General features: G+C 46.1%; 1 protein-coding gene across 1 annotated transcript in view; it reads left to right on the top strand.

Annotated features, from left to right (window-relative positions):
- Positions 1-555: 555 nt before the first annotated feature.
- TNPO3 (transportin 3) overlaps positions 556-15,707 on the top strand; it is a 103,004-nt gene continuing 87,852 nt past the window's right edge. The window contains exon 1 of the mRNA XM_081102423.1: positions 556-1,019. Coding sequence (XP_080958549.1) covers positions 900-1,019 — 120 coding nt within the window. The 5' untranslated portion in view covers positions 556-899. The remainder of the gene's footprint in view (positions 1,020-15,707) is intronic.

Raw genomic sequence — 15,707 nt, 5'->3', positions numbered from 1 at the left:
TCTGGAGTTCAGAATGAGTAACAGAAAGAAATACCCTTTTGGGTGTAAGAACTTAGTGGAAAGGGGGTCTGAACAGGGACTCTAGGCCTTTTGGATTTATTTCATTGTGGCATATATTTCAGGTTTGTTCAATAGTTATTTACGCGACTGTCTCCTCCACCAGTCAGCATAGAAAACCTGTCTTAAGTCATTGGATTTCCAGTACAGAGGGCACGCCTCCCATGGTTGCACTGACGTGTTTTGGCCACCTGGGTCAGAAAGGATTATCTGGAGAGGGATGCAGAAGTCGGAAGGCAGAGGAAACACCTCGATTCATTGCCAAGAAGAGGAGAGCGGCTCCGGTACGGGACACAGGTCAGTCCTAAGGCTCCACAGTCAGTGTGACTCAAGGAACCGAGGGAACCGCCAGCGAGCACTTTCTTTCCGGCTCCTGGCCTTGCAGGGCCACTTCCGGGAGAGGGCGGGGAGATTTGAAAAGGAGTGCGGGGAAGGAGGCCTTTTGCACTGCACCAGGCGGAAGTGTGCCAAAGGTATCCGGATTGCCGCTTCCGGTCCGGGTTAACGCGGTTGGGATACACTGCGTGGTCCGTGTGGGGCTGGAACGGACTTCTGAGGGCCAATCGTGGGTGAAGAGGCAAGCACCGGCGTCAGGACACCGAAGTGGGCAATCTCATGGGAGGATCGGAAAAAAGGCCAGGAACCTGAATACGACCTCACTCTCTGTTTCCGAGGGGGCAACTTCCACCGGGAACCCCTCTGCCCTGGTAACGGCCAAAGAAGAGATGGCGCCAGTCGGGGAGCGGCTGTGGCCGACACAGTAAGGAAGGGCGAAGGCGGAGCAACCGGAGGAGCCGTGGAGAAGAGCGAGAGCCGTCACTGCCGCCGCCGCCGCCACCACCATGGAAGGAGCCAAGCCGACCCTGCAGCTCGTGTACCAGGCAGTGCAGGCGCTTTACCACGACCCGGATCCCAGCGGAAAGGAGCGCGCCTCCTTTTGGCTTGGGGAGCTGCAGCGTTCGGTGAGGGGCCCGGAGAGGCCGTTCTGCCCCGCGGGGCCAGGGCGGGGTGGGAACTAGGCTGGAGCCGGAGCCCGAACCCGCTGTGGGCCTCGTGAGATCCTCCTCGGGGCGGAGCTGCTCCCGCGGGGTGGGGCTGTGAGGCTGCCGCGAGCTGCGCGGCTTTTTGGAAACTGGGAGCCGCCGGCCCGGCGCGCTCCGGCCCTTTCCCCGCCCCACGGAAACTGATGAGTAGGTCCTGCACTTGACGGTGGCAGCCATGTGGTCGGGCCTCTTTTAAGATTCACCCACGCTACTTGCTTCTTCCATGGCCCGGCTTCTCCGTTTTGTCTTCCTTCAACCAGATCCAGCCCTAGGCGCTCTCCATCCTCCACTCAAGGATGTTTGGATCCGCCTCCCCTCGGTGCCCAAGTCTTGCGTCTGGCAGTTCCTTCCCAGTCGTAGCTTACACCTCACTGTTCTTGCGGATGTGTCACTCTAGGTTGAGTTCATTATTCTCGAAACTTCTCAGATTTCTAGATTCTTGTGCACTTGAATTTTGCCTGTGTTTTGGAGTGCAAGGTAATTTAAAGATAACAAACATCCACGCTGATTTCAGGAAAATCTTTTGCTGCAGTTCTCGTATGCTGCATGCTTGTTCCCCAACCTTGCCTTTTTGGTTCTTGAGCAGATACGGGTATCGTAGCTGCCTTGATTATTCCGTGTAATCGCAACCTGTTGTATTTCTGCACTCTTTGATTCACATGTCTTACGTTTCCTTGTCTAATTTTCGTATTCACCTTTGCTGTGCTGTGTGTGTGTGTGTGTGTGTGTGTGTGCGCGCGCGCGCGCTTGATCTTGCTGACTTTACCATTTTTAACTTTGCATTATATTTAAAAATTTGCCCCCTCTTTTCTTCCTTTTTTTTTTAAAACTAATAATTGGTACTTAAAGGTACTCTGCTCTTTTATTTATTTATTTATTATTTATTTATTTTTTTAAATATATTTTATTGACTTTTTTTTACAGAGAGGAAGGGAGAGGGATAGAGAGTTAGAAACATCGATCAGCTGCCTACTGCACACCCCCTACTGGGGATATGCCCTTGACCGGCATCGAACTTGGGACCCTTGAGTCCGCAGGCCGACGTTCTATCCACTGAGCCAAACCAGTTAGGGCAGGTACTCTGCTCTTTTAAACCAGCCCCTAGGCTGCAAGTGAATATTATTTAAAATTTATAATTTTAATATTACACTTAAAAAACCAATTGGGAGTCCACGTGCTGGATAACCTCATGGGAAGATAAAGAAATAAGTCTCACTGTAGGTTACACAAGAAAATCATTCACATGTGGTCTTATTTAGTGTTTAGTTAGTTTTTGTGATCTGGGGACTGACAAGTCCTTGATTATCATACAGTTTTCAAAGTAAATAGGAGGAATGCTATGCCATACCGAAAGTCACCTCTTCCCAACTAAGCCTTCTTATTGTTATGTGTATTTTAAATCCATGTTTGAGTGCAGGTACCAGCAACTGTGCTAGGCTTTGGTGTATGGAAATGAAACAGATAAAAAAAAATCTCTGCTTGCCACATAGGATGCTTGTGATGATTAAATGAGTTAATACTTACGAAGAGCTTAGAAAAGTTCTTGAAACCTAGAGCTCAAAATAGTAATCATTATTTAAATGGTAGTCACTTTTATTACTTTATACTACTCTCTGTTACAACCTTACATCATTATCATCATTGTCATCCTCATGACCTCATCACACAGGGTCCCAAACAGGAACAGTTGGCACACTTGAAATAGGATAATTTGAGGAGGGTTTATTTTGTAAAGGTACTTTATAAAGATGTGGCACCTAAAGAGGTAGTGTCGTAACCTGTAGCCAAATTGTTAACATCTGGAAGGGACAGGAGAGAGTGGGTCCTTGAATTCTCAAGAAGAGTATGGAGTTGGCTACCTTGAGACGAGTGGTAGTTTTTGGTTGAAGGGACACAGCCAACATGAGGTGACTTTGCAGGGAGGAAGCTGGAGAAATAAATGTCTTGACCTTATTCTCCTAACCTCCCCCTAGAATTCCCTACTGAGACAACCTAACCAGAAGCTAGGGGACATGGGAACCTGTTGATAGGGTGTATATTAGGATAGAAAAAAATGATCGAAAGTGTGGAAGCGTGGACTTGGGAAATACCTAACTCAGCTACATACCATTTTTAGGCAGCTTCAGCATCTGGATTGACAATTCAGCTAACACCTGGGCCTCTTCATTCCTTTACTTCTTTCTCAACCACCTGGTCACACTCACAGCCTGGGTGTTGTCATTATTAAAAAGTCCCCATGTCCCCAAATCACTAACTCAGACATTTTGTTGGCTCAAGAATCTCAAGTAACCTCATATAGTAGTTTTTATTTTTTGAAGTCTTATATAATTTTAATTTTTATAAAAGTTAAAGTTTTATTTTTTTATAACTTAAAAAATTCAAAACTAAACTTTAAAAACCTTTTTAAAAAGTTGTAGATGGAAATTTTACTAGAAAACTGCCTAGGATGAAAAAACAGTTATGTATAGACTTTCTCCTATGAAAGATGAGGGTTTAGACTCCCTCTACTTCCTTTCATTCATTCTCTCTAACATAATTATATTACAGTTTTTGTTAAATCAATACGCATTTTGAATTAAACCATGTAGCATATATACCAGTGATGGCGAACCTATGACACGTGTGTCAGAAGTGACACACGAACTCATTTTTTTGGTTGATTTAGGGTTTTTCAAAATGCTGACACGCTGAGCTCAAAAGGTTCGCCATCACTGATATATACCATGGTAATATTTCCCATTTTGTGCATCTTTTTTCTTCTCATAGTAAACATTGCTTTTTTTTCTTCTTCTTCACATTTGCTTCCTTTTCTAAATATCTATAGTAATTCATTACAAACTTTGTCATGAAGTTTGACAAACTTGCTCAAATCTGGCCTGGTTGCTCTCTTGTAAGTTGCATAATTATTGTCCTGGGATCTCTATTTAACACTGTCCTAGGGTATTCCTTTCACTTCTTTCGTGTTTTGGATGGACTAAGTTTTGGATCCGATGGTCTTTTCTTGGATTACTCCCTCATTTGATGGGCAGTTGAGAGGGAACCTTCACCCTTTCTCTCTCATTGTCTTTCTCGGGTCACTTTTACCCTGAGAGAAGTCCTCTGGTCTGCCTGGGGATTATAAACTAGGCTGCTGGTGGCAGCTGGGAGAATGAGCTAGGGGATGGATTCACCACTAAGTATTTGGCTTTAATTTAATCACCCATTTTCAGTATGATAGTCCAGTCCTTTATGTGAGCCTCTTGTCCAAGAGTCCAGAGTCCCACTACTTCAGTCTTCCCAAAGTACATTTTGAGTCTTCTGTGATGGTGGGAGAATAGTAGTCTGGCTGCTCACAGTCAGGAGGAAAATCTAGGAATGAACCCACTTGTTCCTTTGTTTCCTGTTTTACCTGTATTTCTGCTATACATGGTACTTCTAATTTCTGAGCCTAATTTGGGATTTTGCTTATGAATTAGTTTGTCCCTTGGTGGCATTTTCATCCCATCCTCCCTCCCTGCTCCTAGACTTATTCCAGCTTTCTCAGACCTCCTAAGACAGTTAACACTCATTCATTAGCTTTCTAGTTTCAACAGTTTTATTAATATCAATCATGTTTCCATTCTCTTTATTCTGGTGGGTTTTCCCCACCCCCTTAACCTGCCCTTTTTTTGTTTTTAACTCTTTACTCTGAGTTTAATGGATATTTTAAAAATATATATTTTTATTGGTTTCAGAGAGGAAGGGAGAGGGAGAGAGAGATAGAAACACCAATGATGAGAATCATTGATCGGCTGCCTCCTGCACGCCCCCTATTGGGGATTGAGCCTGCAACCCGGGCATGTGCCCTTGACCGGAATCAAACCCAGGACCCTTTAGTCCACAGGCTGGTGCTCTATCCACTGAGCCAAACCAGCCAGGGCGTTAATGGATTTTTGAAAGAGACCTGGGAGCAAATTGATGTGTTCAGTCATGTTAAACAGAATTCTCTGCATTGGTTTATTCCATTGACCAGCCCCCTACTTTTTCTTTATTCAGTCTTTACTTTATCCAGTTTGGATTCCAGAGTCTATCATTCTAGTCACTTTCTTTTTTCTTTTTCTTAAAATGTTTTTATTGATTTTTAGAGAAAGAGGAAGGGAGCGGGATAGAGAGATAGAAACATCACTGAGAGAGAAACATCATCGATCGGCTGCCTCCTGTACACCCTCTACTAGGAATGCAGCCTGCAACCCAGGCATATACCCTGACCAGAATCTAACTGGTGACCTCTTGATTCATGTGTTGATGCTCAACCACTGAGCCACCTTGGCCTGGCCACTTTCTTAAATATACCGTCAACTGTTCACCTCTGATTTGGTAACATTTCAGCATGAGTATTTTTTTTTTTTTATTATTATTAAGGTATTACAAATGTGTCCTCATCCCCCCCATTAACCCCCAACCTCCCCCACACACACAAACTCATGCTCCCATCCCCCCGTTGTCCATGTCCATTGGTTTGGCTTATATACATGTATACAAGTCCTTCGGTTGATCTCTTCCCCTTACCCCTGCCCTCCCCTACTTTCCTTCTGGGGATTGATAGCCTGATCGCTGTTTCTCAGTCTTTGGGTCTGTCCCTTTTCATCAGTCTATGTTGTTCTCTATAATCCACAAACAGCATGAGTATTTTTAACTGCTTCTTCCTTCTCCTATCTAATATAGCTGCTCTGCATCTCATTTTCTGAATCCTCAGGAACCTTGATTTTTTATTTTTATTTTTTTTTGTTAATCCTCACCCAAGGATATTTTTCCCATTGATTTTTATTTTATTTTATTTTTTGTTAATTCTCACCTGGGGATATTTTTCCATTGATTTTTAGAGAGAGTGGGAGGGAAGGGGAGAGACAGAGAGAAACATTGATGTGAGAGTGACACCTCGACTGGTTGCCTCCTGCACGCACCCTGACCAGGGCTGGTGCTGGGGAACCTGCAACCAAGGTATCTGCCTTTGACTGGAACTGAATCCAGAACCTTTAAGTCTGCAGGCTGATGCTCTATCCACTGAGCCAAACTGGCTAGGGCGGGAACCTTGATCTTTTGATTATCCTGTGTCTCACTTGCATTTCAGATTCCCTCTTTCATTACAGGATCCTTCCCAACAGCATTCAAATAGCTGTAGTATCTCTCATAGTAAGCAGATGGTTTTAGGGTGGGAGGATGCCACCTTTGCCAATATTGTGATCTCTTTTATTCTTTCTTACTTAACTCTGTGCTTTTACTATTATTCTTTCCCAATGCTTTCTTCAAATGAAGAAACTAATCCAACTTTTCAAAGCCCAGCCTAAATTCCACTCTCTTCTTTAGGTATTAACTGATTCTTTTCAACTGAAAGTCATTTCTGCCCACACTGAACAAATTGCATTTGTTTATTTTGTTTCACCTGGTAGACTGTAGGGTTTTTTTATTAATAGATTTTATTTATTTATTTTTGTTAATCCTCACCTGAGGATATTTTTCCATTGATTTTTAGTGAGAGAGGGAAAGACAGAGAGAAACATTGATGTGAGAGAAACACATTGATTGGTTGCCTCCTCCATGAGCCCCAACTAGGGCCCCGGGCTGGGGAGGAGCCTGCAACCAAGGTACGTGCCCTTGACCGGAATCGAACCAGGGACCCTTTTGTCTGCAGGCCGATGCTCTATCCACTGAGCAAAACCAGCTAGGGCTAATTGATTGATTTTTAGAGAGTGGAAGGGAGAGACAGAAAGATTGATTTTTTTCACTTATTTATGCATCCTTTGGTTGATTCTTGTATGTGCTCTGACTAGGGATCAAACCCAAAACCTTGATGGATGAGGACTATGTTCTAACCAACTGAGTTACCCCACGAGGGCAACTGTAGGATCCTTTTATTTGTTTATATAATCTGATATCCATAGTTGAAGTTATAAACCATGGTTATTAAGAAAGAAACCATTGCCTGGCCGGTGCGATTCAGTGGTTGAGCATCGACCTATGAACCAGGAGGTCATGGTTTGATTCCTATCAGGGCACATATCTGGTTGTGGGCTCAATCCCCAGTAGGGGGTGTGCAGGAGGCAACCGATCAATGATTCTCTCTCATTCTTGATGTTTCTATCTCTCTATACCTCTCCCCTCCTCTCTCTAAAATCAATAAAAACATTTTAAGAAAGGAAGGAAGGAAGGATTAAGATGCTTGACAGGTTCTTAAAAATATGGAGTGGGCGAATGTAGGTTTACTGTTGTTTGTATCAAAAAAGACACGCAGGTTATGATTATAATAAACTCTGTTTTGCATACTCAACTGTAAACCTACTTTTGCCCACCCCATTTATTGAATGACAAGCACAGGGGTGGGCAAACTTTTTGACTCGAGGGCCACAATGGGTTCTTAAACTGGACTGGAGGGCCGGAACAAAAGCATGGATGGAGTGTTTTGTGTGAACTAATATAAATTCAAAGTAAACATCATTACATAAAAGGGTACGGTCTTTTTTTTCAATAGTTTTATTCATTTCAAATGGGCCGTATCCGGCCCGCGGGCCATAGTTTGCCCACGGCTGGACTAGCAGCTTGTAGGCACCTCCAAAGGGTGATTTCTTTACCTATGATTTCATTTATTTTTGCTGCTACTCCCTGCCAAATCCCTGGATAATTGTAAATAAACAATATTTATTCAGCCTCCTGTGTTGATGTTTTCAGTCTTTCCATCCATCCTTTCTTTAAAAAGCAAAACACAACCTTTATAAGTTTTATATTGCCCTCTATACTTTGAAAGACTTGGGTACAGAAAGGAACTTTTTAAAAAAAAAATGTTTTTATTGATTTCAGAGAGAGGAAGGGAGAGGGAGAGAGAGATAGAAACATCAATGATGAGAGCAAATCATTGGTCGGCTGTCTCCTGCACAACCCACACTGGAGATCAAGCCTGTAACCCAGGCATATACCCTGAGCAGGAATCGAACCTTGACCTCCTGGTTCATAGGTCAATGCTCAATTACTGAGCCATGCCTGGTGTGGCAGAAAGGAACTAAGTTTTCTTGAAATAGTCATTAAATGACATTTTAACCCAAAAGTCTGTTTCAGTTTGAATTTTAAGTGGATAAAGAACAGATTTTGCCTGGTTTGTTTAAAAACCACTTTGAGGAATACATATTTTGCAGAACTATTATCCTTTCTTTCCTTACCCTACACTTTACTAACCTTAGAGTTATTTAGTATAGTTCTAATGACCTAGTGACAATAGATTTGATATCCTGTCTAATAATAGACAAACATGGTAATTGACCGTACCTTTGCTACACCTCCCATTGGCTAATCAGCGCGATACGCAAATTAACCGCCAACAAAGATGGCAGCTAACTTGCATAATGCAGGCAGGGCGGGACAGTGCCATCCCGCCTGCCCTGCCGCCATCCGGGCCTGCTATCTGCGACCCAGGGCGGCGGGCGTCCGTGTGCGACCCGACCCGGGGAGGCTGGGCAGGGCAGCAGGGCTGATCGGGGGTTGGGGCGCCGCCCCAGGTCGGGTAACACACGGGACGCCCGGGCGGGCCAGCCAATCCCTGCTGACCCACCCAGCCGCCCTAGGTTGGGTCGCACACGTGATGCCCGGCAGCCAGGCAGCTTGAAACTAACATGAGGCTTGCTTGCTTCAGTGACGGAGGACTCCAACGTTCCCCGCCTGCCACTGCAGGCCTCTGAGCCTGCAGTTTCAAACATTGTAACAAATATAGACGCTAAACAAAACCCCAGAAACCAGCTTTCAGCCGGCTGGGATCTCAGAGCTGCAGTTGATACAGAGTTTCAATTGTAGAACCAAAACAAACCAGATACCTGCTTTCCGGAGCGGAGGCCCAAGAGCTGGAGCCTCAGAGCTAAAGCTGGCCCAGAATAAAAAAGAAAAAGAAAAAAAAGAGCAGTTGGGAGCTTCAGTCCCAGCCTGAAAACAGCACTCAGCCCCTCACCCAGACTGGCCAGGCACCCCAGTGGGGACCCCCACCCTGATCCAGGACACCCTTCAGGACAAACCAGCCAGCCCCCACCCATGCACCAGGCCTCTATTCTATATAGTAAAAGGGTAATATGCCTCCCAGCACTGGGATCAGCGGAGCTGAGAGGCTTCCCGGCACCGGGATCAGTGTGACAGGGGGCAGCCTCCCAAACCCCCTGATCGCCCTGCGGCTCTGTGTGTGACAGGGGCCGGGGCCACAACCTCCCTATCCGCCCTGCTCTGTTCATGACAGGTGAAGGCGCCCCAACCCCCTGATCGGCCCTGCTCTGTGCCTGATAGGGGGGAGCTCCCCAACCCCCTGATCACCCTGTGGCTCTGTGTGTGACAGGGTGCTGTGCCCCAACCCCCTCACCCCATGGGCCCTGCTCTGTGTGTGACGGGGTAGAGCCATAACCTCCCCATTGGCCCTGCCCTGAGTGTGACAGTGGCGGCGCCCCAACCCCCTGATCGGCCCTGCTCTGTGGGTGATAGAGGGCGGCGCCCCAACCCCCCCCCCCCCCCCCCCGCCAAGGGCCCTGTTCTTTGTGTGTTGGGGTAGAGCCATAACCTCCCCATCGGCCCTGCCCTGAGTGTGACAGTGGCGGCGCCCCAACCCCCTGATCGGCCCTGCTCTGTGCGTGACAGGGGGCAGCGCCCCAACCCCCTGAATGGCCCTGCTCTGTGCGTGACGGGGTGGTGCCACAACCTCCCCACTGACTCTGCCTTGAGTGTGACAGGGGGCGGTGCCCCAACCCCCCCAATCGGCCCTACCCTGAGCGTGACTGGGGGTGGCGTCGCAACCTCACGATCCGCCCTGCTCTGTGCAGGATAGGGGGTGGCGCCCCAACTCCCCAATCGGCCCTGCTCTTAGCCCAACCAGGGGCTGCACCTAGGGATTGGGCCTGCCCTCTGCCACCCGGGAGCAGGCCTAAGCCAGCAGGTCGTTATTTCCCAAGGGGTCCCAGACTGCAAGAGGGCACAGGCTGGGCTGAGGAACCCCCCCCCTTCCCCCCGAGTGCACAAATTTTTGTGCACCAGGCCTCTAGTAAAAATATATTTAAAAACAAATAACAAAAATAACATGTTTTGAAAACAAAGCCTTCCAGAAAATAGAAAATGTTCCAAAACAATTTCTATGGATCAGTTAGTCTATCAAATGTAGGAATACAGTTGACCTTTGAACAGTGGAGGTGTTGGGGTGTGATTGAAAATCTGCTTATAACTTAATTCCCCAAAAACTTAACTACTAATAACCTACTGTTCATCGGAAGCTTTGCCAATAACATAAACAGTAGATAAACATATATATTGTTATATGTCTCATATACTGTATTCTTAAATAAAGTAAGGCTGGAGAAGAAAATATATTAAGAAAATCATAAGGGCCGAAACCGGTTTGGCTCAGTGGATAGAGCGTCGGCCTGCGGACTGAAAGGTCCCAGGTTCGATTCCGGTCAAGGGCATGTACCTGGTTTGCGGGCACATCCCCAGTAGGAGATGTGCAGGAGGCAGCTGATCGATGTTTCTCTCTCATCGATGTTTCTAACTATCTCTCTCCCTTCCTCTCTGTAAAAAATCAATAAAATATATTTAAAAAAAAAACAAGGAATAGAAAATAAATTTACAGTATTTATTGAAAAAAATCTGTGTATACGTGAACCTATGCAATTAAAACCCATATTGTTAAAGGGTCAGCTGTACTGTATGTTTGCATTGCTGGAAAGTAGTACATAAAAGTTAAAATCAGGTTTGGACAGTGCAAATATAAACATTTTATACCTTTGTTATAGTGGAGTCTGTGAATTAGAATTTATGGTGGTATTTCTGTTGGTATGTTAGTGTGTTATCTGGTGGCATTCATCCATATTTGAATTAGTTTATTTCTTGTCTTTCCAGGTCTTGGATAAGAGTTGATGGCTTGATTATGGATATAAAATTATCAGAGCACTGCTACGTTTAGTAATTATAACACAGTTTTCTTCAAAAGCCTTCTAGATACTTCTTATTCTTTCCTGTTGATTGCACTGATGTTTATTAGGGAAATGGAAAATAGATTTTATAGATTTTGTATTGTGGTAAAATATTCATAACAAAGCTTACCATTTTAACCATTTTTAGGCATACAGTTTAGTGGCATTAAGTACGTTCATGATTGTTGTGCAACCACCACCACCATCCATCTGTAGAAGTTTTTTATATCCCCTGACTAAAACTCTACCTATTAAACAATAACTCTTCATTTCTTCCTCTCTTCAGTTCCTGACAATCATCACTTTACTTTTTTTGTCTCTGAATTTGACTATTCCAGGTACCTTATATAAGTAGAATCAATCATATAATACTTGTCCCTCCTGCGGCCTGGGAGAGGGACAAGCTGCCCGCCCCACGATCCTGGGTGCCTGCAGCTGTGGCCTGGGCAAAGCCACCCGCCCACGGTCCCCTGCGGCTGCGGCCAGCCCGGGTCCTGGGTGCCTGTGACCGGCCAGAGGAGGGAATCCTGGGTCCCGGATGTGGGGCAAGGCAGAGGAGGTTAGGGGTGATCAGGCCAGCAGGGGAGCAGTTAGGGGCGATCAGGCTGGTAGGGGAGCAGTTAGGGGCGATCAGGCAGGCAAGTGGTTAGGAGCCAGCGGTCCCGGATTGCGAGAAGCAGTTGGACATCCCCCGAAGGGTCCTGGATTGGAGAGGGTGCAGGCCAGGCTGAGTGACACTTCCCCCCCCATGCACGAATTTCGTGCACTGGGCCTCTAGTCTTTATAATAAAAGGCTAATATGCAAATGGTCATGACATCCTCACGGGTAACGACCAATAAGCAGGCAGCTGCGTGCGCAGCAGGCGTGGGTGGGTGGGGACTTGCATGAGGCTCATGTCTCCGCCCCTGGTGCAGGACCCAGGGATGTGAGGCTCATGGAGGCCTACCTCTTTGGGGCAATGGATCATGGGGCTCCCGCACTGTGACAGGGCACAGGCCAGGCTGGAGACTCCCGCCACCCCCCTTCTGAATGCATGAATTTTGTGCACCGGGCCACTAGTTTTGAATAATGCTGCTATGAACATGGGTTCATAAAAATATGTTGTAGCCCCTGCTTTCAGTCCTTTTGAGGATATATCCAGAAGGGGAATTGCTGGATCATATGGTAATTCTATGTTTGTTTGTTTTTGAGGAACTGCCATGCTGTTTTCCAGATTTTATAGAATTTTAAGCTCTGTTGAACTTAAAAACATTTAATTCATAGGAAGTTGAGATTGTTCAGATTACCTCTCCTGTTTTTCCCTAACTTGTACTCTGGTACTGAAATATTACTAGGGAGTTTTTCACTATTGTTACAGGTGAAACCCAGAGAAAAGTTTTATTTCTCAATTGGAAGTTCACAGTTGAGTCCCTGCTAAATGGGATAATTTTGTAATGTTTGGTATGCAGAACCTTTTTTTGTTGTTGTTGTTAATCCTCATCCGAGGATATTTTTTCCATTGATTTTTAGAGAGAGTAGAAGGGTGGGGAGAGAGAGAAATACTGATGTGAGAGAACCACATTGATTGGTTGCTTCCTGCACGTGCCTGGACTGAGGCTGGGGATTGAACCTAAAACCCAGTTATGTGCCTGTGACTAGGAATTGAACCTGCAACCCTTTGGTGCACTAGCTGTCGCTGACTACTGAGCAACACTGGCCAGGGCTGTAGACCCTTAATTTTTTTTTAAATATATTTTTATTGATTTCAGAGAGGAGGGGAGAGAGAGAGAGATAGAGACATTAATGATGAGAATCATCGATCAGCTATCTCCTGCATGTTCCCTACTGGGGATTGAGCCTGCAACCCAGGCATGTGCCCTTAACCAGAATCGAACTCAGGACCCTTAGTCCGCAGGCCAATGCTCTATCCACTGAGCCAAGCCAGCTAGGGCTAAAGTAGACCCTTAATTTTCTTCTTTCTGGTAGAGTTCCAAAAATAAAAATATTATGAAACATGTATTTTTTTTCTTTTGGTAAGAAAATTTCTTACAAAGTTTACATTATGGTTTTTACTTATTTCTTTTCAAGCCTATAGCACAATTCTTTTCAGCCCCAAAGCAGAATATAGATTTGAACTAGATTTGAAAGTACAAGTTTGTACATAAGCATTCAGAATTTTGTAACATTTCAGTGCATTTTTTACAAAACTTTAAGCTAAACATCTGACATTTCTATAAGATTGAAAAACTTGAATCTTCAGCACAGTGATAACACATGCTCAGTAGGTCTTAATAATACTCTCATTCCTCTGATTTACTAGTATATGAGTTGTTATAAAACTTGTTCAGATAGGCAGCAATAGAGACCAGCAAGTAAAGGAAATACATTTTCTATATGTTTGTCTTTCAGGAAGTCCTCACATGGGCTAGTCATTTGCTTTATTAAATGAAATGATTTCAAGCTTGACATTTTCTAACTTTTAAAGCAAAGCTGCCTATCCTATCTAATAAAAGAGAAACATGGTAATTGGCGTACGACCGCTACCCTTCCCATTGGCTAATCAGGGTGATATGCAAATTAACTGCCAGCCAAGATGGCGGCCGGCAGCCAGGCAGCTTGAAACTAACATGAGGCTTGCTTGCTTCAGTGACGGAGGACTCCAACGTTCCCCGCCTGCCTTGCCGGCCTCTGAGCTTGCAGTTTAAGAAACACTGCAACGAATATAGAAGCGAAACAAAACCCCAGAAACCTGCTTTCAGCCGGCCGGGATCTCAGAGCTGGAGTTGATACAGAGTTTCGATTATAGAACCGAAACAAACCAGATACCTGTTTTTAGCAGCAGAGGCCTCAGAGCTGGAGCCAGAGCTAAACCTGGCCCAGAATAAAAAAGAAAAAAGGAAAAAAGGAGCAGTTGGGAGCTTCAGTCCCAGCCTGAAAACAGCCCTCAGCCCCTCACCCAGGCTGGCCAGGCACCCCAGTGGAGACCCCCACCCTGAAGGGTGTGTGACCAGCTGCAAACAGCCAGCATCCCCTCACCCAGGCTGGCCAGGCACCCCAGTGGGGACCCCCACCCTGAAGGGTGTGTGACCAGCTGCAAACAGCCATCATCCCCTCATCCAGGCTGGCCATGCACCCCAGTGGGGACCCCCACCCTGAAGGGTGTGTGACCAGCTGCAAACAGCCATCATCCCCTCATCCAGGCTGGACAGGCACCCCAGTGGGGTCCCCCCACCCTGATCCAGGACACCCTTCAGGGCAAACCAGCCAGCCCCACCCATGCACCAGGCCTCTATCCTATATAGTAAAAGGGTAATATGCCTCCCAGCACCGGGATCAGCGGAGCCGCGAGGCCTCCCAGCACCGGGATCAGCGTGACAGGGGGCAGCACCCAAACCCCCTGATCGACCTGCGTCTCTGTGTGTGACAGGGAGTGGTGCCCCAACTCCCCTATCAGCCCTACTCTGTGAGTGACTGGGGGAAGCTCCTCAACCCCCTGACCGGCCCTGCTCTGTGCCACATAGGGGGGAGCTCCCCAACCCCCTGATTGACCCTGCTCTGTGCGTGACAGGGTATGGAGCCCCAACCCCCCTGATGGGCCCTGCTCTGTGCATGACAGGGGGCAGCGCCCCAACCCCCTGATTGGCCCCTTTGTGCATGACAGGGGGCAGTGCCCCAACCCCCCAATCGGCCCTACCCTGAACGTGACTGAGGGTGGCATCGCAACCTTCCAATCTCCCCTGCTCTGTGCATGACAGGGGAAGGCGCCCCAACTCCCCAATCGCCCCTGCTCTGTGCCCGACCAGGGGCTGCACCTAGGGATTGGGCCTGCCCTCTGCCACCCGGGAGCAGGCCTAAGCCAGCAGGTCGTTATCTTCTGAGGGGTCCCAGACTGCGAGAGGGCACAGGCTGGGCTGAGGGACCCCCTTTGCCCCCCCCCCCCCCAGTGCACAAATTTTTGTGCACCGGGCCTCTAGTTATAATTATAAAGCCCACAGTGAAGCTATTACCACAGACTATGCTTCAGTCAATCCCAGTCCAAGTTGGTTTTTTTGGACCCAGATTTATTTATCTTTTTTTTTTAGGGGTGTTCTTGAGATTAATATTCACATACAAAGGTGACTTAAGATTAGATACAGATTCTTTATACTAGTCATGAAAAAATTTTGGCAGGATTTCTCAGTGCCATATTATGTGTGACTGATGGGTACAGATTTGAGCCAAAATTCATTTGACATAGGATTGTTTGAAAATGCTTGTCTCAGACACACTGGGATTTCATCAGTATGCAGTGCTGTCATTTTGGTCTTGATTCCTTTCTTTGAACTCAAAATAGAGCAATGTATATGGGCACTATGTCTTCCAAAGTTTACTTGAACAGTGTGTATTTCTGCTGGAATTTCAAAAGCTTATGGTGTTTTAAAGAATTGTTTCTGGCCAGGAATCTCTTCTCTCGCATAAGGGAAATAATATCTTTCTTTTAACTTTTCAACTATGAGGATGGCTAAACTTGTCTCTATCAATGAGCTTGTTTTGCTTCTAGAAAAGTTATTTATGTGTACACAAAGATATTGTGTGGGTCTTGAAGCTTGCTAGTGGCTTAATGATTATTTTTGTTTACACTCTGCTTTTGGAGGTGGGGGCTGTTTACTCAGCGGTAAAGGTGTTAGCTAAGTTTCATTTCAT

This window comes from Myotis nattereri, assembly GCF_964212035.1.
Source record: "Myotis nattereri genome assembly, chromosome: 11".
Taxonomy (NCBI): domain Eukaryota; kingdom Metazoa; phylum Chordata; class Mammalia; order Chiroptera; family Vespertilionidae; genus Myotis; species Myotis nattereri.
Note: the sequence above shows the minus strand (reverse complement) of the source record. Positions and strands in the feature narration are given on the sequence as shown.